The sequence below is a fragment of the Erigeron canadensis genome, chromosome 8 (genome assembly GCF_010389155.1).
Source record: "Erigeron canadensis isolate Cc75 chromosome 8, C_canadensis_v1, whole genome shotgun sequence".
Taxonomy (NCBI): Eukaryota; Viridiplantae; Streptophyta; class Magnoliopsida; order Asterales; family Asteraceae; genus Erigeron; species Erigeron canadensis.
This window is the reverse complement of record NC_057768.1, coordinates 33,197,560-33,223,701: the sequence shown is the minus strand read 5'-3', so window position 1 is coordinate 33,223,701 and position 26,142 is coordinate 33,197,560. Positions and strand designations below refer to the sequence as shown.

The 26,142-nt window shown below is 30.1% G+C and overlaps 3 protein-coding genes and 1 long non-coding RNA gene across 8 annotated transcripts; 1 reads left to right on the top strand and 3 right to left on the bottom strand.

The window, feature by feature from the left end:
* Positions 1–3,183: 3,183 nt before the first annotated feature.
* LOC122579438 (calmodulin-binding protein 60 D-like) lies at positions 3,184–5,720 on the bottom strand. Its single transcript, XM_043751615.1, has 4 exons — positions 5,478–5,720; positions 4,385–5,017; positions 3,948–4,019; positions 3,184–3,752 (listed from the first exon to the last, which is right to left on the bottom strand). Exons 1-4 carry the CDS (start codon positions 5,508–5,510, stop codon positions 3,411–3,413), a joined length of 1,080 nt encoding a protein of 359 aa, XP_043607550.1. The 5' UTR covers positions 5,511–5,720; the 3' UTR covers positions 3,184–3,410.
* LOC122579439 lies at positions 5,262–7,083 on the top strand. 2 transcript variants are annotated; one of them, XR_006320635.1, is made up of 3 exons: positions 5,262–5,534; positions 5,880–6,178; positions 6,778–7,083. It is a non-coding gene; the product is annotated as an uncharacterized LOC122579439 (long non-coding RNA). The 2 variants fall into 2 exon arrangements; XR_006320634.1 differs by lacking the exon at positions 6,778–7,083 and having other exon boundaries at positions 5,880–6,298.
* A 10,474-nt stretch (positions 7,084–17,557) lies between these two features.
* Positions 17,558–20,391, bottom strand: LOC122578986 (calmodulin-binding protein 60 D-like). 2 transcript variants are annotated; one of them, XM_043751060.1, is made up of 4 exons: positions 20,046–20,391; positions 18,370–19,047; positions 18,199–18,276; positions 17,558–18,063 (listed from the first exon to the last, which is right to left on the bottom strand). In XM_043751060.1, the coding sequence occupies exons 1-4, from the start codon at positions 20,076–20,078 to the stop codon at positions 17,689–17,691; spliced, it is 1,164 nt and encodes a 387-aa protein (XP_043606995.1). In that variant the 5' UTR covers positions 20,079–20,391; the 3' UTR covers positions 17,558–17,688. The 2 variants fall into 2 exon arrangements, with proteins under 2 accessions (XP_043606995.1, XP_043606996.1); XM_043751061.1 differs by having other exon boundaries at positions 18,370–19,044; positions 20,046–20,390.
* Positions 20,392–21,960: 1,569 nt separating this feature from the next.
* On the bottom strand, positions 21,961–24,320 carry LOC122579619 (calmodulin-binding protein 60 E-like). Of its 3 annotated transcripts, none has more exons than XM_043751824.1 (6): positions 24,181–24,320; positions 23,894–23,982; positions 22,939–23,413; positions 22,672–22,832; positions 22,531–22,602; positions 21,961–22,440 (listed from the first exon to the last, which is right to left on the bottom strand). In XM_043751824.1, exons 2-6 carry the CDS (start codon positions 23,915–23,917, stop codon positions 22,210–22,212), a joined length of 963 nt encoding a protein of 320 aa, XP_043607759.1. In that variant the 5' UTR covers positions 23,918–23,982; positions 24,181–24,320; the 3' UTR covers positions 21,961–22,209. The 3 variants fall into 3 exon arrangements, with proteins under 3 accessions (XP_043607759.1, XP_043607761.1, XP_043607760.1); XM_043751826.1 differs by having other exon boundaries at positions 24,242–24,258; XM_043751825.1 differs by lacking the exon at positions 24,181–24,320 and adding an exon at positions 24,100–24,133.
* Positions 24,321–26,142: the final 1,822 nt, after the last annotated feature.

Below are 26,142 nucleotides of genomic sequence, written 5' to 3'. Positions count from 1 at the left end.
TGGGGTTATATTTGTAATTATGATTAACGTTTTTAAGGCTGATTATATGGTGGTGGGATTAAAACTTTACTGTATTGACCTTTTATGATCATGATCATTTATTTATATATATATATTGCTGTTATATATAAGGAGGGAATTTTGATGTCTTCTTTCCAACCAAAAAGCTACTAGTGCGTTTTATGAAAGCAATATAAGATTCTAGCAAGTGTTCATATATATTTTAGAGTATTATCGTTGTAATTAATATGCTGAAATGTTAGCGAGATGTATTTACACATACTAGATGGGTGTCTGCGCGTTGCGGTGACACTAACAAATTATAACATGTTCTACATTTACTGTTGAATTCAAAGACTATTGTTAAGTTATACAGAGTTTCATTGTATGTGTGTGTAATTGTGTATGATGATAGTTTTGGGGGTTAAAATTTTTTAAAGGTATTTTATTTTAATTATGTATATGATATATAGAAGATGTAAAAAGAGAAGAGTAATATAATCTTTTTCAGTTTTTAGTTACGTAAATATGAAGTCGAGTTTGTTTTATAAGGAATTATAGATATAATTTATGTTTGTACACGTATATGCATGTTCTATGATGAAATTTAAAAAGGGATTTTAATAGCCTTGATGGGGCGGTAAAAATTGATCGATTTTGAAAGGATATTTACAAGACAAAGTGGACACGTCATATAAGTTGTGTAACGTGTCATGAGTCATGGCAGCGTACAAATTGCTGGAAAATTCTGTATGCAAGATTGTTACAAACTTACAATACAATTATCTCATATTCTCATATGACACAATTGACTTGAAGAACTATAGTAAACGTAAAAACTTGATGACACTAATATATAGTTGCTAAATATAACTTTTTGAACATTTATACATGCATAATTCTAAGTTTCTAACCACCAAACATGTTTTGTCTAAAGATATCCCAAAAATCTTTTGTTGAATCTTGAATCACCATTTTAAAGTCTCCTATTTCGAAACTTCGAGCTTTTGTTTTTTTCAAATTCTTAAAAAAGAATTAATTTCCTGATAAATATTGGTTTTGTAAATTAACTTTGATTATTGTATTTGTGGTTTTCTTCTTCTTCTTGTAGCTTATTGAAGAGTTAAATATTGGATTCTCGAAAGAAAGTGGATACCGACCTAAATACAATTGCTGTACCTTTTGACCACAACTTGTAATCATTTGGGCATAAAGAATCCAATTATAAAAGTATCATATTGACAAGTATGGAGGAAAAAGAACAGGGAGGCACATGCCCATAAAGACAATAATAGTTATGCCAGTTATTTTGCCTCAAGGCATACGCAGAATGCAGGTCCAAACCTCTTTTTCTCTTTTCTTTTTTTTTAACCTTAAAATATATACCTCAATAAGTGATTACATAAGGCTAATGATATATCTACCTAACTCATCCTTCTAATCATAAAATCATGATATGTGGCAAAATGATGAGATAAGATTTGAAAAGAATAAGTGCAATTCACATATATCTTTTGGTAGTTTTAAAAAGATTTTTAACGAAATAACTAGAAGGATTAATCATTTTCATTATAATACCCAACATTTAGTGTCAATTGGTAATAGTTTGGTACAGTAATAAAGAGTAGTATTATATTTTAATTTCCAGACATCTCAAGTTTGAAATTTGTCTTGAGCAAATAAATTGAAACTTGTAAAAAAAAAAATGGTCGGAACCGGCTACAAGGGAAAAAAAAAAAGAGTCGTTTTGATCACTACAAATTGAATGAGAAAATGAGTTATTGAGTTGCCATCCCCAAATAATCCAAATAGAGAAAACCTTATCTATTTATGGTTTATTATAGCTAACATTTAAACAAATTAGTATAGTATAGTTGCAAAATTTAAGAAGTGGACAATTTAGTTTGTTTTAGAGAGAAAAGGTTACGTATGTTGTAAAAGGACTTATGGAAAATGTTAAATGAAGCCCTTAAGGTTTCACTTAATAATAAGATTGCACATTTCCGTATTAAAAGCTCACCCCTAAAATTAATGGTAAGTGTACAACTATTTAATGCACCTTAACGAAAGCCCCTATGTTCTTGAGTTTAAATTTTAAAAGAAATGAAATGATTAAAAGTCATGTTATGTTTTTTCCAAATCATCTCAAAAATAAGGAAAAACTTTTTTAAACAAAATCAACTAAAAATCATTCTAATTCTTTTCATTTCATTTTATTTCCATCCTTTAAGTTAAACTCAAAAATACAACTTATTTCACAACCTTTTGTAATCTTTTTTTTTTCTCATTTTAAAAAACTTAAGAACACATTGTTAGTGCTTCGTTTAGCAAATACCAAGACTTATTAACTAAAAATTTGTGGGTTTCATGTTGATAATAAAGATTAAGTTACACAATCAAAAAGAACATTTTCTTTATCTACAAAAATATCATCTGAAGAATTTTTAGTAATTCTTTATCACTGATTATATAGAATGACTTCTGAAGTATATATATAATTAATTAAATAAATAATCAATCTTGTAAGAAATATTTTCTTTTGAAATTTACTACTATATATTCTTAGTATTTTTTTTCTTAGTACCTTTTTAACTAATAATAGTTAATTAAAGGCTATATTTAGCAAATTTGATTTGTTTGTAATAGACACAACACATAAAAGATTTAAGCCACTGATATTTATAAATCCAAAGAAAGAATGGGCCGGTTTGCTCTAAGAATGAGGTGTGAGGACTCAAAACAGCCCAACTATAAGAAGACTAGTATGAGGTAGGCCGTAAGCGTGGGCCTAACATCACAAAAACCTTCTTTTTCCAAACTAAGCATCAAATCTTTTTGCATGCATGTCTTTACAGTGGTTATGCTTATCTTTTAACGGCAATTTTGATACGAACCAAAATTTTCACTATTTTTAAATTATCCCGAATATCTAAAATCAATTATAGTTATCTCAAATATCTTACTTCATCACACCTTGTCGATAAGGAAGGGAGGGAAGGAGCTCTTGCCTTCCACTCATTCCGCAAGTGTAAGAAATAGGCCGGTTTCAATCTGTGAGTTAATGATCTCCGTTCTCAAGTTACAAAAACTTTACCAATAAACCGCCAATCTTATTAGTTTTACGTATATTCTATAAAAAAAACAAAAAAGAAAAATTTAGGTACTTAATTAGAGATGAACTTGTGTCAAATAAAATACAGCACTTGAACTTCAAACATTACATTACAATTATTTTATTTACAAGAATTCTCCATGAGTTCTATGAGTAGACATATTCCATTTAAGTTAAATATGTATAATTTATATCAACAGAGAGGTTTTTTATTCGTTTTATTTTTTTTTATAATTATATATATTGGGGGCTCTGGACCCATATAATCGAATTGAACCAGCTTAATTAATAACACTAATTAATCAGTACACGACTTCATGAAAGACCTAATTAATAACCAAATTGTGCGTAGTTTCACCCACCTTGATTTCTTAGCCTGAAATCCTTTCCCTATCCCAGCATTGTGAACGAAAACCAATTCACCAATATTAACTCCCTTTTCTTTATCGCGCCCATAAAGATATATGTCACCCATTTCGACATCTTTGGTTGAAAAATCAGAATCCATAACAAACTCATCATCTTCACAAAGCCGCGGCTTATAACAATTGTCATCAAACAGGACGCTATCATCGTAGTCAAAGGATGGTAAGTTTTCCCACTCTTGAGAGGTGGATCCAACTTGTTCGCAAGCATTGCACTATATATACAAAATAATCAAGTCATTTTTGTTTCTATAAGATTGTTAAATAGTTTTCTATATATATGCTAAAATAGAATATATATAACATTATTATATCTAAAGAATATTTTTTCAATTGAAGTTAAGTGATCATCGATACATACCACATTAATTTATTTTTTGAATTGAAGTTAAGTGATCATCGATACATACCACATTTTCGAAGAGGCTTGTTTTCGCATGCTTTATAGTCATGTCCCACTTTTTGCCTTTGATGCGACAAATCTATATATGATTCAAATACCAATTTCCGGTTAAGCTCGATCATATATATGAACTCAATATTATTAATTAGGGTCCCTGTCTTGTGTGTGTGGGTGGGGGCATGGGCAGTAACAAAGGAGGGCAAGAGGGGGGCCAATACGTACCTTCTTAAAAATTTTAATTAATTTTGTCATAAATTTTAAAGTTTGTCCTTTTTTAAGGAGAGGTTTGTAGAAGGTTTGTGATATTAGTACCACTTATTTTGATAGATTTACCACAACTGTGCAGTGATGGTTTGTACAGTCAGTTGTAAAACTGGTACATTGTGGTACATCCATCAAAAGTCGTGGTACGAATATCATTTCACATTGAAGAAAGCTACTGACCTTTTGGAGTTTTGTAGCATCTGAAAAGTACATATCAATGAAATTCCTCACAGTAAAAATGTTTTCACTCTCAAGACGATCACGTATCTTTCCCTTCTTTGAGATATTAATCAACTCCCCCACGCTATCTTCTAGTGACCTTGGTCCCGAGCACTTGGGTAAATTGCGGCGATCCTTGACCTGAAAGGGCTTTGTTATAGCCTCTTTGACCGCATACCGACTATCTACAACCATTGCTCCTAGTCTAAACGTAACATTGCTAATAGGATTTCTATCATGCTTGATTCTAATTCTACCCACCGTACCACACCCATTTTCTAGATCGACGTAGCAATTACCTAGAAGAAGATTTTTCTTCTTTCCATGGTCGACCACGATGTTCTCTTTGAACTCTAGAGAAGTCGTGATGAGACCATCTCCATGTAGAAGTACAATCTTCACCTTTGTTGAGGCTATTGACCCGGTGGTGACTTTTTCCAACGTGTTACTATCAACCAAATAAACTTTGATGGACTCATTTCCGCCATCACCTCCTGCTATCGTATCTTTGGTAAACACCGGAGAAGCGATTTCACTTGAAAACATCAGCTTCAAGTCTATTGGTCTTGAACTTGCCGATGCCTCATAATCCAGCTGTCAAGGTATAATAATTAATTAAGGACTAATTAACGTTATTTTCTGAATTGGCCGCCCTAGCTAATTAGTTGGAACAAACTTAATTAAATATGTTTTTTCATCTATAGATAAAGATTACTAACTAAAAAAGTTACCAAATTTGTTCAAAATATATATTATTCCAAATAAATTAAAGATGTGGACAGTAGAAGTATATATATCCAAAAAAGAATGTGAATGATTAATTAAGTGATGATATGAGATAAGGCAGCCGCCTCGCTGACTAATACTACTGAACCATCGATCAAATATAAATATTAGTGGTCAAGTTAGTTGCCATCAAAAATATGAGCCTTTGATTATATATATGATCGTCGTACAGGCAGGAGAATGACTGGCCGGCCAATATATAGACCATAATATAACTTTAATTTTATTTTTTAATGATAATTCAAAAAGAAAAAGAAGATAAACTTACATCTTGAGGATTCTGATGATAATAATTGTCCATATGATCAATTGCATATATAGCAAGGTATGTATCTATTGTCTACTTCTTTTTAATTCCTTTCTGATATTAATACTTAGGAGAAGAGAAATGTCCTTGAAATTAATCCACCGGCCGGCCTTAGCGCGCTGATCTTACCTGTGAATTAAATTTAAACAAGTTGTGGATCAACAAACAAAAAGAGATATATCTATATATATGATCGAATGGTTTTGAACTTTTACTTGATCTTTTTAAAATACTCAGGGTTTGGTTGTTTCTAAGGTTGAAGAACTTGAAAACGATGAGGACATATATATATATATATATATATATATATATATCAAAGTATATTCATTTTCTTTTGAAAGAACTTGATCAGTGAATTAACAGGCCCGGTTAGTTTCAACCTTCAGTTAAACCTTCTTTGAAAAACTATGAGTGGATCATTCGTTTTAAAGACTGGGAAGAAGAAGATGACGACGACGATGATATAAGATTAGCTGGCTGCTTTCGATCAAAACCTTTTTTGGGTTCATTTTTAGGTTTTGGAGAAGATGATGGTAAAGGAACAGATTAAGGCTTCAAAAAAACTTATGTCTTACTAGCTAGCTAAGGCAGCTAACAATGGAAGAAAAAGATATATGTTGAAGATATATAATAAATATTGAAGATCGATCTAGATTCTAAAGGTAATTATACACACATGATCTATAAGTATTGGTTTGTTTAGGTTTCTGCTTATCTAAAGTTACATTGATTAACCTGGCTTTAATAATCTCTGGTGAAGTATTACTCGTATTAAATAAATATTTTAGCGCGTAATAAAGCTATGTACGTAATTTCTTTGACAAAACTTCAAAAAAACCACACCTTACCACACCAAGATAACTAGCTAGATGTGTCACAACCATCCGATATAAGGGAACTAATGTGTTTTTTTTTTTTTTTTAATTTAATTCACATACATAGATTTTGAGGATTCTAAAACATCTAACTACATAAATTTGAACAATTTGACACACGGTTATCGTAATGAATTTCTTTATAGTTTTTGAAACCGGTATTTGCTTTATATATAGTTAGTTAATATATAGTTAATTTCTATTCTTACGGTGCCCATTAAAATCGTTTAATTTGTTTAAAAAATTTAAAATACTCTAACAAGGTGCTAGATAGATAATGATTACACAAAATAAAACAGATTGCGATACTAGTCCATCCAATATTCCAATCAAAATTAGCTAGGATTACGTACAATTTCTAATCCTATTGTTGATCAATGAGATAGACCGGAGTTGTTTAACATGATCTCCGAGTTGAAGGTGGTCTTGCTTCGATGCTAGCTTCCAAAGAACACATATGGAAGGAAGCTGCAACGATGAAGCTGAGGGTGTGTGAAGATACCGGCCTCCATCATTTAAAGATACATAAATATTCAGACTTTTGGCAATATTACGAGCATAGTACCCGTGCAATACGGCAGCAGTGGTAGGGAAGGCGGTATCTAGTGGTGACTGTGATGGTACTATTGGTGGTGATGGCGGTGTCAAATGGTGTAGGTTGATGTAATTATGATAGTGAAAATTTTTAGAAGATAAAGGCTTAAAGTGTTAATTATTAAAATAAAGGCTTACAGTGTAAGTTATAATTCATTAAGGGCAAAACATAAAAAGTGAAATGTAATTCTGGTAATTCAAAGGTAGAATTACCTAAAATAAAAAAATATCATTTCCTTTATAAGGCAACGAGCATGGTACCTGTGCAATGCGGCGACATTAGTGGGGAAGGCGGTCTAGTGGTGTCGGTGACGGTACTATTCGTGGTGGTGGCGGTGTTAAGTGGTGTAGGTTGATGTAGTTGTGATAGTGGAAATTTTTACAAGATAAGAGCTTAAAGTGTTAATTATTAAAATAAAGGTTTAGAGTATAAATTAATTCATTAAAGGCTAAACATAAAAAGTCAAAGGCAATTCTAATAATTTAAAGATAGAATTACCTAAAATATGAAAGAGGCTTTTTCTTAATAAGGAAAATATGACAATTGGTGAAAAGATGAGTTTAATTTTAATTTGGTTTAAAAACTCTTTAACTCATTATTGATTAAAAAAGATATAATGAAAAATGGGAAAATGATCCGTATTGCAGACTTCACCTAAGCTTAGGTACTGCCACTTTAAAAAAAGTTATAAATTAAACCTTTTAATTTGATAAACATACATAGCCCCTCTGAATTTTACATAACATTCCCATGAATTTTACATAATCTCTCCCTGTTTTACCTAACATAGGTACTGTATGTTTTACCTAACATTTCCCATGAAAAATATATAGTTATAACTGCCGTTTTGAAAAAAAAATAGTATTGTAAGAGATAAGTTATGATACTATTAACGTTGACTACTTTTACGTATGTTTGGTTATACCTTTAGAAATAACTACTGATATCCTATTCACCATTATTGGATTCAAAAACATAAGAGGGCGTTTGGTTATAAAAAACATCCTTTGTTTTCCATTTTTATTTTTCAAGAAAACATGAAAAACAGAAAACGCGTTCTAATCATAGTTTTCTAAAAATGTTTTCTAAGAAAACAAAAAACAAGGTTTTCTATTTTTCCATAGAAAACATGAAAACACTTTTTTCTTGTTTTCTATTTTCCATTTTCATTTTCCAATTCATTTCACCCTCTTTCCCTCACAACTCAACATGTTTTCTAGTATTCTAATTAGAACGCGTTTTTAAAATTTTTATTTGTTTTCTAGAAAACAAAAACCCCTTTTATTTTCTTGGAAAATTAAAAATGAAAAACTAGAAAACATTTTCTACAACCAAACGCGCCTTAAAGTTTTCATTTTTATTTTTTAAAATGCTGCAACAAACATCCTTCTAAGAATGACGATGACGTGCACACTTTTTTCTTTGATTCTTGGTAAATAAAGTAAATTCATCATTTTTGATACAAAGTTATCATTAAATTACTGAAAAGAAGTGTGAAAGTAAGAAAGAAAATAGTCTCATTATGCTATATGAAAAGGTATATTAATTAAGAAAAATAATTGCAACTTGTCTTGTGTTGTATTTTGTTAGTTTGAAAATTGGATTCACAAATCAAGGTTGCACTTACATGTTTAAAATTTATCAAAAGGTGGAAAACTATTTTGAAAAAACTATTGTTACGTATGTAACTGTCGTAATTTCTGATTTGAATGGATTGCGAACCCAATAAGCTAGTTATAATTCAATTATCTTTTTGTTAATGAATATCTTTTTTTTTAAAAAAATGTAACTGTAAACTGTAATGTATGTTATTGTGTGGAAAAACAATATTCATAATTAATATATAGATTTTCTGCAACCGTAACAAGATAATATAGATGATATTTCTAATATTTTAGCATGTAGTTTTCTAGGTAAAAGGAAGTAAAATATGGTGCGACTTCCATGTTCGAAAGTCAAAATTGTGATAGAAGATGATAAGTCAAATAGTCAAACAACATGAAAAAGAAAAAGTCAAAAGCATGAAAATAAAGCGAGAAAGTCAAAGAACCGTAAAATTGGTGTTGAAGTCCTAATTCGCAAGGGGAAGAAACATCGAAGTCACTTAAATCAACTACTAAGATCGACGAAAGACGTAAAACTAATGTTATGGATTTAGATGTAATTGTATGTATAAAAAAAATAGAAGAAACGAATTATATTTATATGCAAATAATTTACAAAAATAATCATACAAACTGAAATAACATGTGAATGGGACCAATCTGTAAAATTGTGTTTTGACCCACACTACAACAAATATATCATTTGTCCACATTTATATTGAAAGAGCGTAAACAAATTTGTAAATTTTTTCACATTTCAAATTATATGTATACAACAAATAAATTCATATTTAAAAGTGTGTAAAAATCTAAAAAATCTTAATTTTTTCACACTTATATATGTGAGAAAAATAAATTCATACTTGAAAGTGTGTAAAAATTATATTAATTGTTCACATTTTCTAATGTGAAAAGTCAAATTGTAATAGTAAATTTCTTCATGGAAGGAGAGTGTGAAGAAATTAAGTGTGACAAATTAAGTTTCACATTTTTAAGTGTGAATATTTTGTTAATACTTTTATAAATGTGTAGAAATTATGATTTTTGAAAATTCTTTCACATTTATATATATAAACTTTTTCTATACAACTTAAAATGTGAATGAATTAACAAATTTCTACACACTTCATCAAAAGTGTGAACAAATATGCGTGGACAAATGACATTTTTGTTATAGTGACAATTTTTTAACAATAAATAATCTTTGCCTATTATATAGATACAAGATACATCGGTCAAGATAACGTTTTTTCATACTTGAAACACTTCTAGAGGGATGGTTTGCCATGACTAAGAGCTATGTGTATTTCGAAAGTATGTTCGCTGGTTGTTTCGTGTGGGAGTAATCAGGGATGGTATTCGGTACAGAACACTCCCTAATTAGGGATGGTTTGCCATGACTAAGATATTGGAGCTATGTGTATACCGAGGCCCCCACCTTTTAGTAATTGAGAGTAATTAGGGATGGTATTCGGTACGGAACCGTACTGAAATCGTACCAAAACCGAAAACAATTCAAACTGAAAAGCGAATACCGTACAGATTATACCGGTTCCGTATGTATCAGTTTTTCGGTATCAAAACCGAATAGTACCAAACATAAAGAAAATTCTGGCAAAATAATGTTAGATAAATGATTAGAGAATAATCTCCACTTCCTTGATTAAATTATGGCTGCAATAGCGAATTGAGTAGAAGCAACAGGTTCTTTTGGGTTACAAATTAAGGCTACAAACACATATGCATAATAATATCTTCATCGTATTAATTTTAGTTGTAGCTCTATTTTTATAATTTATTTGGTTGTTTTAGTAATCAGACTTTCTTACTTTAAATTATGATTTATATTTGTTTCTTCGTATATACTATTTATTATACATTTACTTGATATTATGATGGCCAACTCAAAGTGTAGGTAGCGAAATTTCTTTCTGTAATATAAAGAAGGGACTGCTATTCAAATAAAAAGTATAGGATGCATGGTACATTGGTACCTAAGATATTTTGAGTTCAAAGTTAAATTGCAAACCAACAACCAATAAGAACAACAAGTAAGATTATAACATGTTTTGAACAAAATTATATTTTCGGTATCGATAGTCGGTTTTCTTGTACCGAACCGGTACCGAACCGATTGGTACCAAAACCGAAAATGACCAAAACTAAATACCGATACCGAATCTCTATCGTACCGAATTTCGGTACCGGTTCGGTTTCGGCATTTCGGTAATCTTGCTCATCCCTAAGAGTGATAATTGTACTAATACTTTTGCTTGATTTACCACTACAAATATTTTTAATGCACACTATACAATTCAACATATATAGCATAATTATGACACATGTTTAAAATTTTGTGGTATTAATATTAATTCCCTTTACTAATTGATAGCTTCACTTACACTCACAAATCTCGAGGAAACTAAATGTATGAAAACAATTTGATAGCCTTGGTTAAAACAAAAGAATGGCAATTTTATGAAGTGTCATTCTATTGCCAATAGACATGTGGCTAGCTATTGCCAAATAAGTGATTATATGTTTTTCATTAGAAAACAACATAATACGCCACTTGATTACATGGAATTCATCAATTTTTTTGTTAAATTCATCATTTTATTTTATGAAGTGTCATGATCAAATCAAACTATAAAAAAATGTTTCCATTGAGTTCGATGTTATAGCATTAATTGGTTTAATTTTTATTAATATTTTAATATATTACTTGTAAAAACACAAATTCACCGTTGTAAATGACTTATTTTAATCTACATTTCATAATAAATTTCATAAGTAAACCTAAGTTTTTTGTTATATTTTTAAAGTTAAATCTTCTCTTTTTTGAATGATCCTTAATAAAAGTTTAACTAGCACAATACCCGTACGTTGTTCGGGTTATACTTAATAAGCAACCTTTTATAACTCACTCAGCTCAACTTGTACTTTCCAGCACCGGAAAATGCATACCTCTTTTACATGGTGTATGATTTATCTATTTTTTGTTAGTCATTTTTTTTTATAATCTACAATACTTTTTTTTTTTCAATTTAAATTTCACTATAAACTATCATAAACTTTAAGCCATCAACTGATTACTTTAGATGGGTTGAAAATCCTAAACATGCAATTTCATACTTTTAAGGTAATTTACTACATTTACAGCGATAAGTTGATGAAAAGGTTTTTTATATGCTAATAAATAGATGAAAAACTTTTTATCACTGAAAAGCTAGCGCTTTTCATCAAAAGATTGATAATCCTTAATTCAAATACTCTTACACTAACTTAAAAAATATGTTTTATTAACATGACTTTATTCAACAATTTTAATCTAATATTATAAATTAATGATCTAATAATAATAAAAAGTAACTTATAGATAATGTCATTGGAGATGCATGCTCTAATACTCAAGTTATAACAGCCCATGAATGGACCTCATAAAATTTATGACTCTAACATGTTACGAGTAGTTTAATAGTTGAAAGATGTGATTAAATTATGACAACCAAATTTATATATAAAGCAATTGCAAAACATCTAACTTTTTAAAAATTCTATAAAAATAAATATCTACTTCAATTACATTCTGTTAAAAATTGTTATTTCAAACAATTATTATTACAATAACTTAGATTACTTGCTACCGTTATAACCACCACAAATAGTTACTGTCACTGTCATCGCCGCAACCACACTGCCACCTCCACTGTGACCGCCACAATTCGCCACGACCGTTGCCGCCATTACACCGCAACTACCGCCACCGTCATCATACCACCGCTGTGCGAGTTCCCTAATAATATATGGTAAGTTCACAAATATGTAATGAAACTAATATTAATTATTTTCTTAAACTTTAAAATTATAGCTTTTATATAAACATCACCGGTGAAAGCATCCTTCACCAATCTTAATTTTGTCGATATAACTCCGTGAACCACGCCAATATCTAGTATACATAATAGTTAAGAAGTAACATTTATAAACTACTTTTTATATAATTAAAAGATTTATATTATGAGATTGTAGATTTTATTAATATCAACATAAAGGCAGCATCATATATAGATCAATTAACAATGGCAATGGTTATAATCACCATATTCTTTTACTTTTTGTATTTATAAACCATAAGCAAAATGAAATAATATGGATCTTTTAATTACCACAAACACATATTATTTTCAAACAGTACTCCAGTCCAAAGATGAGTTTTTTAAGAAACATAAACACCCATAAAAATAGACTTCTATTTGGCTACTTACCAAGCACAAAATATACACATGTTTTATACATTAACTACTATCCACTTAAAAAGGATGGGTTAAGCATGCTGCTTTGTGTGTTGTTAAAAGTATATTATACAAAATAAATGATAAGCATAATTAAATGACCACATGTTGTATTATTTAGTAACTAACTATCCACTTAAAAAGAAAGAGTTTATGCCGCTCAGATTAATTGGTTTGTGAATCGGACGGTCCCTATTAATTTTAAAGCCCACTCATTGGTGTCAATAGTTATATATAATTATTTCGTTCCACTTAATCATCCAAGTTACTTTTTTTCATTCGCGTCAACCTTAACATAACCTTTAAAGTTTAAACACTACCGAGTTTTTGGCTAAGACACTAACAAGCAATTCCTTCGTACCATTCAGTGATTCAATTCACTTTCTCCATATATAACCATCACCTATCATTTACAATCACTACGCAAGGGGAGGTTATGTTTATAAGAGCCACGAACGATTAGGATTTGGGATCTAACGATCGTCATTATAAAGGACGAGCATGGTAACCGTGCAATGCGGCGACAGTAGTGGGGAAAGCGGTCTGCTTTATTAAGGACTTTGGGTAGTTACGTAAAGGAAAAAAAACAAGAAAGTCTAAGGGCAAATACGGTATTTCAAATGCAGAAATATTTAATAGGGGGGATTTGCTTTATTAGGGAGTAGAGATGTATAGGACTTATGAAGATGGGGGATGAGTTAGCATTTTAATATATACTAGATTTTAGACCTGTGTTCAACACTGGACACAAGGTTTACGTTATTATCAATATTAGATCTTCATACATTTAATTCATGAAATCTTATAATTTTGAAGATATACGATTAAGTGTTATACTTTGCAAGTTGTAGTACAATAATCAAAGGTTCGTTACTGTTATTATTAGCTGGGATATATTGATGGAATCGTTTGCCGTAGTCATTACACAAGGCACATACTACAATAGTTTTCACATTATATAATTTTTTGAAACCAATTGTACTCATAATGTAATATTGTTATGAAAGATAATTAAGAATTAAAATATAAACATACTTGTGATCATGTACTTGACATTCAATTATATGTATTTGGTCATGATGCAGACCCATTAACAAATATGTTTATTTTCAATCACCTGTCCTATGATAATTAGATAACAATTAAGATTGTTTTCATTTTACGGCTAGGTTTTTACGGTCAATTGTAACTAAGTCATAAATTTACGACACCCAGCCATAAATTTACGGCCAGAACAAAAACAAATAAAATAAATCCCAATCTTTTGGTTGAGTCGAGTCGAATCCTTTCAAGACTTGAAAGGACCGGGATCGAGTCGACCAACTTTTTTTGTTGACTTTGTTTGACCACTTCCATACTTGGAAAACTTTTAGAGCAAAATTATTTGAAAAACTCATAATGCTCTAATTCAAAATATAACGAATTAGAACACCTTAATATGTTATATTAAATATATCCTATAAGTTTCAGACCTTGAAAAATTTGGATGAAGCTCGGAAAAAATTTGTTTGAGAGCTGTGGCCGCGAGCACGATTGGTCGTGCTCTGCAGCCGTACTCCCAGAAAGTTGAACACCAAGACGAAAATAATGCAGACGCTGAGCACGGTCATTCTTTGATAACAATTAGGACTCTTGATTTGAGTGGCAATTTTAACTTAAAAAAATTAAATATAAATATTTTTTGTAACTTTTCTAAAAATTTTTTAAAAAGAATTACTCAAATTGATGGTTAAAAATAAAATTAAATTAAGTATTCAAGGTTAAAAAGTGTAAATTATTGATGAAAAATAAAAAAGTGTAAATTAGTGAAATTTTTTCTACGGATTAATATATATACTAATATAATAATATATTTGGATAATGATTATTAGGATTTTTAATTTGTAGTAAATCTAAATGATGACATAAGGGAGAACCAATTTGATAAAACTGAACGATTTGATTGATTAATAAGTCATTAGTTCAACTGTTTTATAGTATATATTAAAAATCTAAATAGTTGATTATAAAAACGGATTAAGGATTTATGGATAACTTAAAAATAAAATTTGTATTTATGCCTATCAAGATATTAATTATTGGTCCGACCCTTCACTGTTCTGAAAAATATATATATATATATATATATATATATATATATATATATATATATATATATTTTATAAATCTAATGCGAGAGATAAAATGTACCCAAATCTAGAACTTAACAAAACTAAATTTTCTCTCTAAACATTATATATTCCTCGATCATTTTGCACTTGGCTATTAGTTGCTGACAGCTTTGTAGTTTTGTCTCTATCAATAATGGAGTCTTTGGTCTTTCTTTAAACTTTTATTTAGTACGTACTTCACCCAAGATATAGTTTTCAGCACGTTTATATATATTTTGATAACAATATAATAGCAATAATTTTTTTGAAGTATAACATAGTAAGTTTAATAATAATAATCTTTACGGATAATTTACTTTTGTATAATAGTACCGTCTTATTAATTAAGAAAGGGTTTCTTTCAGATTAATTTGTACAGCTATATATATTAGTAATCAACTAGATTTTAGATCCGTGTCTAACACTGGACACGAGACTTACGACATTATTAATATTGAATATTAATACATGTAACTAATAAAAACTTATAAGTTCAAAGTTGAAGCTATAAGTAGATACTTAGTGTTAAATTCAAATGTTAAGAATGTTAAACTAATAGAAAAAAACTAATGTAATAAAAGAACATTGGAAGGATATACTCTCCTTAATTATTTGAAAGACTTCTTTATGACGAAATTTGTTGTAGTGTTTTTTTTCTTTTGATCTTTGTCACATATTAACACCTTAAATCCCTTCTCGACTTAATCCGAGATACTGCAATGTACAATTGTTCGTGTGTGAAAATCGAACTTTGTAGATAGAAACCAATTTTAATAACATTGTAAGATTAATTATTTTAGTTATTTGTTTTTTTATAATTAAACAAAATTATGTAAAAAACTAAATGATGACATCAGCGAGAGTCAATTTGATGAAATCGACAGATATGATTGGTTAATAAGTCATTAGTTCAACTGTTTTTTAGTATATATTAAAATTAAAATAGTACAATTACTATTAAAATCTTAATATATTTACATCAAATTTAATTTATTTTTAATTAATTAATTATATATATATGATAGAACATATTATTAGCTATTATTTTATCTGATATATATTAGTTATTATTATATTTGTTTATTATATTCAAATTATCGGGTAAAAAATGTAAATTTGTGATGTAAAACAAAATAGTGTAAATTAAAGTCAAAATTGAAAACAAAAGTCAACACTAAGAAATCGAGAGCTGTGATTGGTCGATAAATTATTAGAGCAACTGTGCTATTATTATATTTATTTATTATATTTAAATTATCGGGTAAAAAGTGTAAAGTTGTGATTGAAAACAAAAAAGTATAAATTGAAGTCAAAATTAAAAATAAAAATCAACATTAAAAAATCGAGAGCTGTGATTAATCAATAAGTTATTAAAGCAATTGTGCTTTTATATAATAAAATATTAGAGTGATGCTCTATTCACCACTTTTTTTAAGTGATATATATATATATATATATATACGATCAAATATTCCATTGCGTTTTAAGATGTTGGTGATGTAGTGTTAATTTAAAAATTGATCAAAATATATTATTATGCTAATATTGTCAATTATGAGTTTATAATAACTTAAGAAAAGACCACTTGTGTTTACAATATATTATTGTGCTAAACTGCTAATAATTAATATTGTAATAGTATTGTTCAATCACAATAAAATTCACAACAGAGTTGATATCAAATATATTTTTCACATCTGGGTACATTATGTTTAAAGCTGTTTTTAATTTGGATGATATATATGACAAATGGTCCAATCAAATGCGTGATACAATCATACAATATGGATTTTTGAAACATATCTAGTGGATGAAATCAAAAGCGTATTATTGGCTAGCTATAGATGGCGAAAAGGAACATAGCGAATTAGATTTATATCAAATAAAATTTTTTTTTCCCCCAACGACGTGACCCGTAAGCTATAGGTGAAACCTCTCATTTTATGGCGGAGTCATGATGGCTAAGGGCAGCCTGTTAGGTAGATCACCCCATCGATCATCAATCACCCCTATGACCTATCACTCCAACCAACTACCCATTATTAATCTATACTTCATATTAAAAAGAATAGCCCCCCATGTTGAAAGTTACATGGGGGAAAATATCTAAACTACCCTCCATTAAAATAAAAAAAACTCTCCCCTTTTCATTCGTAACTGTTCATCCACACGCAACTCTCTCTCAATATCTTTTTTTTTTTTTTTCATTTGCACCCCGCTAATGGTATCCGCTGCAAAGCGCGAGTACCATGCTAGTATCTTTTAGAGCTAATTTCGTATCGTACCTTTATATGTATAGTTCAGTAACTCGGGTTGGAAAAAAATTTTAAAATAAGATTTTTTTTGAATTTTTTTATGGCATGAGTTAATTAAAAAAAGGAATGAAAATAATAATAATAAAAAAAGTCCTGGGAATATCATAAATCAAAAAGTCCTCTTACATGTTATGTTATGTGGTGTCTCAAAATATCGGTGTAAATTCTATATAAATTTTTTTTTTTTGACTTGAATAAAACTGAGAATATCATAAATCAAACTTAATTATAACATTCAGGTTATTTACAAAATTTCCATAACAGCAGGACATAGATGTTTTATCAATTCGGGCAGGAGCAATTAACCATCAAGCTGCTAGCTAGTAGTACTTGGTCGACTAAGGTGCGCCAAGACATGACCTAACTTTCTTTGTGAAACCAACCAACCAAAACCATATTGTAGCACGCAATTTCTTCCATCTTTTCTTAGCCATATAGCCGTTTCCTGATCGTGGGCCATAGCCATCGCTAGACGATGTGCCAATCACTTGGTTATCTTGATATGGTTCAATTGCAAGAAAACACACATCACTCATTTCAACATCTTTGATGGAAAAAGTATGATCCACTATCATGTTAGAATAATTTAGATCATTTTCACTAGGTTGCGGCTTATAACAGTTGTTATCTATCTTGATGCTTCCCCTGTTGTCGAGGGGTGGCTCAATGCTGGATTGTTGAGAGATGAATCCATTTCTTCCATAGGCATTGCACTATATTTATAGAAAAAGTACATCAAATAATAAAAGTCAGAAATTATGCCCCAAAGATATTAACCGTAGTAAAACTGTAAAAATAACTTGTTGAAGAATTAGTTAAAGTTACTCTTATCGCTCTGTGAGACATACCACATTGTTAGAGATCATGAGGCTTGTTTTCGCGTGAATTACTGTCTCGTCGAACTTTTTGCCTTTGATCACATAAATCTAATTAAAACCCAAATTAAAACATCAACTTAATTTCTATAAATAGTCAAAATTTGTTCAAAGAAAAAAAAATTCACACTACTAATTAATTACCTCTTCGAGTGCTTGAGGATTTGAGCAGTGCATATCGAGAAAATCCCTCACTGTCCAAATGTTTTTTTTCTCTAGACGCTTATGAATAGGGCCATGTTTGCGGATATTATTCAACCGCCACACCCAATCATTCGGGGATAATGGTCTTAAGTATTTAGATTCATTGCGTTGATCCTTGACTTCAAAGGCATTACTTATAGCCTCTTTGATCCTATAAGAACAGCCCTCATCAACCATTGCTCCCAATCGAAATGTTGTGTTTTTAAGTGGCTTGCTATCATGTTTGATTCTAATTTCACCTACTGTCCCACTCCCATCTTTAACAAATAGAGAAAGATCACCCAAAAGAAGATTTCTCTTATTTTCCCAATTGACCACAATGTTCTCATTGAACTCCATAGATGTCCAAGTTCCTTCCTCTCGAGGGGTTATGCTAGCACGAAAATCTCCACGAATGAGTACTAACTTCACGTTTAGTGCAGCTACTCGCCCATCAATCACTTGTTGACGTGTCTGACTATCAACCAACATACATTTGATGGACCGATCATTCTCAGCACCGCTACCGCCATCTTCTCCTTTGATTGGTCTCCCGGTGTACACAGGAGATTTAACTCTAGTTGGAAACAACAGCTCTAGGTTTATGGGTTTGGAACTTGCTGATGCTTCGACGTCCTGCTAATTAATATACAAGGACTAATTAAAGTCAGTAATGTAATATACATATATATCATATCCCCCTAATTAACTCATTCCTTTTAGTACAAAATCATGATAAGTAATAAAATCAAAAGATTGAGATTAGAAAAGAAAGTTAGTAAAATACCTGTCATATTTTGGTTGTTTTAGAAGAACATCACAAAAAATGTAGTATTAGTGCCGAAATTTATAACTTTTTTCAAGTACTATTAGAGTAGTTGACATAATGTTTCTATTTAAAAAAACAAGATAATTAAATTATACAGTTTTAATAAAATGTCAGTCGTTCTAAGAAAATATACAGCTTTTATAAATCATGATATTATCAAAATCAATATATATATATACACGATGATGATGATGATAAATTTTACGCATATGTTTAGAGAACATACTATTTTTTTGTTAAGTTATACTGTATATTATAATATATTATACACCAGAGTATTTTATAATGAGCTGTTAAAATTACAAAATATGGTATATTACTCAAAATAGTTGTAAGTTTATTTTTTTTTAAAGATAGAACGGATAAATGGCTAAAACTCTCAATTTTAATGTGTCCACATCGGGTTCGAATTTTGAGAAAACTTAGACATAATCAAAAACAAGAAACAAAAACGTCACTAGAGAATGATTAGTATACTCTGTTAAAGTACGTACACTAAGATATCATTAAAATGCGATTTAAAACGAGTATGTTCCAAATATATCTATGAATGAATATATCTAAGAAAAGAATGTACAAAAAAAATAATTGAGTTGACTGGCCGGTTCAGTTGTTCATTCTAAGCCTAGCCGCCACACCTTGACCAAAAGATAATTTGCGTCAATAATAATGGGACCGAAATATGTTTTCATCTAGATCTGGTTAGATATATAAGACAGGAATCGTAACGTACTATACGTATATAGATCAGCTAGCACTAACGTAGATGTATATATATGCATATAGATGGAAAATATAATAAACTCACATATTCATCAAGATTCTGGTCATACTTTTCCATTATTCCTCCAAACTTAAGAACAAAAAGATATGATAGCCGGGTTATAGCTAAACTGAAAGTGATGATAAGGAAAAAATAAGACCGAAGAGATTTATAATTAATCTGATTCTCACAAGCTTTTGAAAGCTTACAACTTTACGTCAACCTAGCTTAATACGATATGAAAGGGAAGATATGATAAATTAAGATGAAAATGAGGAGAAGAATAAGAAGAAGAAAAGAGAGTGTTTTAGACTGGCTATATTTGCTCTAAAGACTTAATTAATTAACTATTGTGGACTATGGCTTCTTAGTTTGTGATCATTGAAGATCTTTTGGAAAAGAGTTCGATAAAATAGACAAGTTTTGATATATGCTTATATTTATAAAAGTATTGGCTTCATCTTTTAGGGTTGATTTGAATTTCTTTTGAAATATCATTATTTTCAAGCAACCTACAACGCGTAAAATTCGTGGAAGTTTATTAAAGTACAAATCCACACTCCCAGCCACATCAACATATATAATCTAGAAAAAAATGTTGGATTTAGACTAAAGTCGAATGAAATACACATCAATGTTGCATGCACTATTTAATTTTACTTAATACGACAACTTTTATGGGCCGGCCGGTCTCTTTTACGATATAAAGCATCCATCCACACCACGTGGCCATGTCGAAAGAGGGATTGCAAGTTAATTTTGCAACTATATATCCCTTTAAAAGATTACGAGTACTTGTTATTACATGTTTAAAAATTGTATACAAAACAACAAAATGATGATGTTTTCAGACAATCGGAGTACGTAGTATAGTTTAACTTAAGAAGAAAAGATTTTAACTCCATCATACGTATATAAAAACTCCATTTTCAAGAAAATTGTACGGAGATCGAAGTTAAATGAGGAAGATATGTTCTTGTTTTCTACAAATTTTTGTTGCAACTTGTCGTGTGTTTTTCTCTTTTAATTTATGGTGATGGCATAATTAATTAATGCATTGTATATTCTTTGTTTTGTTGGTGTGCGGTTTTTGTGTTTATTTACTTTAATTGTATGTCATAATATATTTGACTCCGCTATCTTTAGCTAATCCTGGTCTTCTAATCATTTAAAAAAAAAAAAGAAAAAGAATGGTCTATATATAAAGCTTTTGTATTGTAATTAAAATGCGGTATTGAATATATGATATACTATACGGAGTAATTAGTACTTTTGGGGTCAGATCGATTTATATATTTTATTCATATTAATCATAAAATAGTAAACATCATGTAAATAAAATGATAAAATGAGATTAAGAAAAAAAAACCCAATGTATTCGATTTATATATAGGATGTTCAGAATTTAGATAACACGTAATCATATTTAAGTTCTCATTATTCTGTTCATACTTACAAAAATATAAACCATGCTAAAAAAAATGAGCTATAATTTTGCCTTTTTCAAGTAAGTTAATCATTTTCTGAATAAAGATTGATGTGAGTGTTTTAAATTTTACGCAGTCAGTGGTGTCAGACTATATGTTATCTGTGACAGCTTTCATATTTGTCTTTAAGTACTTTAAAAGTACTTTTTAGTTTCTTTTATTTCTTGTTAGTTTTTCATACTTAAAAAGTAGTAGTAAAAACTTAAAATTACTTCTCCTAGTCTCCTAGAGGCTAGACATATCAAAGATATATAGAATTACTAGATAAATCACATCAAATTCAAAAATCATATATATATGAAGTTTCATTCCTGCGAGACGGAATTATATAAATATCATTATTGTAAGTTGTTGTATCTTTAATTACTCCATACTAGCTAGGATGGCATGCACATCAATCACCTTCTTGTCCCATATCTTTAATTTATAAACAGATGCGAAACTTGAACTTCATTATAAAAGATTAAAGGGAGTAAAAAAAAATGGCTTAAATGTGCTTCTACAAATATATTTTCTTTCCCAATTTTCTTGCAGGGTTAAATACATATAAGTTTGTTTTTTTATCCTCAAATATTAAATAATTGCTAATTACAATCCAATATTTTGGAGGACCATGACCCCTCCAGCCTTATGGATGGTTTGCCACTGTTTCAATTCTAAGCCATATAACACTATATATGATGCATCTTTCTCCATATATAGTAGTCTTAAAATGATTCTAGCTATAAGTCCGCCCAAAAAAATGGATCCACATACAGGATTTCATCATCATAATTATATTGTTCAATAAAACTAAAGGCATCAAATGGTTGGTCAAATGTCGTTATTTCATTAGATGACGGACTAATCGGCTCATATGATCTGACTTCAGCAAGTTCGGTCACACCATCATGATTGACCAAAATTGGTGCCATGTGGGAGGCAGATCCAACTGATGATTCACAGGCATTACACTTCAAAATCAAACAAAAAAAAATAAACAACTGATAGTTAGTTTCAAGTTATTTTCCACCAAATTATACTCGATCAATATATCTACATACCGTTTTAGCTGAGATGGCCGATTTTGCATGGCAAATAGTTTGTTCCCATCTTTTTCCACTACTACCATATATCTACAATAGATCAAATTCATCGTTATATATACATACGTTATCTTTTCTATTGAAAAGAGATGATTTTACCATCTGGAGAGCTAGAGGGTCCGAAGAGAGCCTGTCGAGAAAATCTTTCACAGTCTTGATGTTTTCATTTACGAGTCTCTTACAACACGGACCTCTTCTTCCAACATTTTTCAATTGTGACACCTTATCGTCTATTGTAAGTTGTCGCTTCTTACTAATTACTACACACAAAGTTATATGCATTAATTAGTACCAATATTTAAGAAGGTAAATAGATATATATAGATCGATACAACATCAATTAAGGCAAGAGTTGAAACTACTAACATTCATTGCGGCGGTCCTTAACTTCAAATGGTTCCGTTACCGCCTCTTTGATCTCGCAGAAACAATCTTCCATCATGGCTCCTAGTCGAAACTTGACCTTACGGAGATGATTTTTGTCATGCTTAATCCAAATTTTCCTAATAGTTCCTCTCCCATATTTAAGATCTATAGAAAGATCATCACCTAGAAGAATGTTTTTCTTCTTTCCCAAATGGTTTTGGATACTATTCTTGAATTCTGAAGACGTCCAAACATCGCCAAAATTTGCAGGAAGAAGTACCATCTTCACTTGTTTCGACGCTAAAGGCCCATCGATGACTGGTTCATCGGTTTCATTATCAATCAATTCAACTTGTATATATCCGCCATCACTTGCTACAATTCCCTTCCTGTCTTTCTTCCCAGTGAACACCGGAGAAGCAACTTCGGTAGTTAAGAATCTTAGCTTGTAACCTTGTGGTTTCGCCGCGTAGACCTGCTAATTCATAAGCTAGCTAAATGTTATTTTCTTGCAAATCTAGGAATCAAAAACGCTATCAGATAGTGCTCAAAATTTAGAAAACGTGTACATATATATACATCTATTTACCGGCTCTCATAGAATATACATATAGCACAAATATATACGAAATAATTTAACAAATAGAATTATAATACTCGTAATAATTGGTAAATGAAAGATTCTATATATGAATGTGGACGATAATTGATTGGTCGATCTACTTGATAAGGCACTTGAGCTGTCCTATATATATCTATATATATATAATGGGTCAACTTTATAAATTAATTAATTAAACTCTATAAAGCTTATTTATCACAAGTAGTAGTTCTTGCCGGCGATCAAGTTGGAATCGCAACGGAGCAATAATTAAACGGAGTTTTGGCTCGCTTCTCATATATATGGCTTATTTATTTATAGGATGAATTAATCAAGCAAACAAATTAAACTCACATCATTATCAGAACGGTTAGCCATGGATCCTTGCAAAAGTATTCAAGAAATTAACCTAACTTGAATGCTAGCTTCTGCTTCTGTCTCACCTGACAAAACCAAACAATTAAAAAAGGTTACCATTTTAAATGTTATTGAACACAAAACCGATCGAAGAAGAAACATGAACATAAAAATGATGAATTGAAGCCAATTGATAAGCTTACTGATTAATTTTTATATATTTAGGGTTTGATGATGATCCAGATAAATAATATGAAAATGAAAATGGTGGTGGTGTTATATACCCGCGTAAAACATCATCTTTATTTCCCAAAAAAAAACAAGGAAATGAAATCCATCAATTACCGCGTCATTCCCCGCAGGTAATTTCCAAGAAGAGAAACCTTGAAAGAAACCCACATCAGTTTAGTTGCAAAATGAAACACTCAAAAGATTTTCAAAAGGAATAAAAAACCAATTAACAAAAAAAATGGCCGGCTTATATAGATATGGGTGGAACTCTGAAGAAATTAGAGTAGGGTTGTTTACATGTATGCTTAATTAATTTTAACTTGGTGTATAGTAGTGCTATTTTTAATGTGCTTGTTAAATTGCAAGAATATATTTTGATTGTTCAAAAATTCAAACGTAAATCCATCAATTTGTTTGATTTTGACTATTTTTATATATAAAAAACCTTTAGTTAAGATGTACCATAGTGGTCATAGAGGCTCGATTGACTCTGCGCTCGCAAAATGAGCTAGTCAGCTTTTGAAATTAGTAAAGCCAGTAAGACACTCATGATTATTGGGGGAAAAAAAACTTAAAACCTTATTTGGCTGATTAATAACATATATTGTGATACACTAAACGTTAAGCTGAGTAGTACTGCATATAAAAAGTATATATACATTACAGTAGTAGTAATAAATATATGTTACATTCACTGTATTTGGCTAGCGAGGTCTTGTGAAAAACTTTCATATATATTATGATATACTCAGCTTTACATTTGATATATAATTTGTGGTCAACATGTGGAGTAAGATGCGTACATTATTTAAGGTTGATGTCTCAAGTACGTGGTCTAGTGGTCCAAAAACTTCCTGTTCAAACAGAGTCGAACGTAACACATGCAAAATGGATAATTCGACAATAGGCCGGGTACTGAAGATTGTGATCATCATGAATGATATATCTTGCGATCGATCTTAAGATATATCCTGGCTACCGGCCAAAATCTCGTCGACTATTGCACTGGTTATATACTTAGATTGGAAAGGATGATAGATATATATATATATATATATATATATATATATATATATATATATATATATATATATATATGCCTGAATTTGTGACGCTCCGTGCATCCTTACAAATGGGCTTATAATTTTGAACCTTTTCATGATCGGATCGATTGCTGATCAATCATATCATTAATTTGCGTTTAATACCATATGATGCGCGCACAACTCCAAAAAAAGTTTTTTTAGGACATTTGACAAGATAATTATTGGTTATATATATTTGCACTAATCTCTCATGGGTTTATACAGCCCTTAGGGTTGTGTTTAAGGTGCATTGCTTGCTTGTACATTTACCATGAAAATCAAGAGGTGGACTTTTAATATAAAAGGTACAAGTTTTTTTATGCACGTTAAATACAACCCTAAGGGTTGTATTTAGCATTTCCCAAACTTTATTTCTTCCTATTATATTCAATTCGATCTGATCGAACATTCCTATATTCATATATAGTATAAATATGATTATCGATCATTCATTATATCTGGATAACGCATATAATATATATGGAAGAAAATACATAAATATTAGTGATATGATCGATGTAGCTTTCAATAAAAATTGACGGAGATTAATGAATAAGACAACAAAACTATTTGTATTGTTGAACAGAAAACAAATTAAAACCATAAATAAAAATATTAATTATTACGAGTATATTACTAATGGTTTGAGTAATTTAAACTCGTATTCGACCTGTATATCTTTTTACATACATCATCCATTTTCAAAAATCCAAGGAATTGGTAAATTTTGATTATGTTAACATGTTTTCTCATCAAATCTGACATTCATTTTGTGTCTAAGTGTGTTTTGCTTGATTATTATTACATAAATTTAATTACCTAATGATTATAATCCAATTAATTATTGGTTGATTCATCCCTGATTTTTATCCACATGTACCATTCCAACGACTTAAAATATTTTAGTGTGTAAATATATCACATCATATT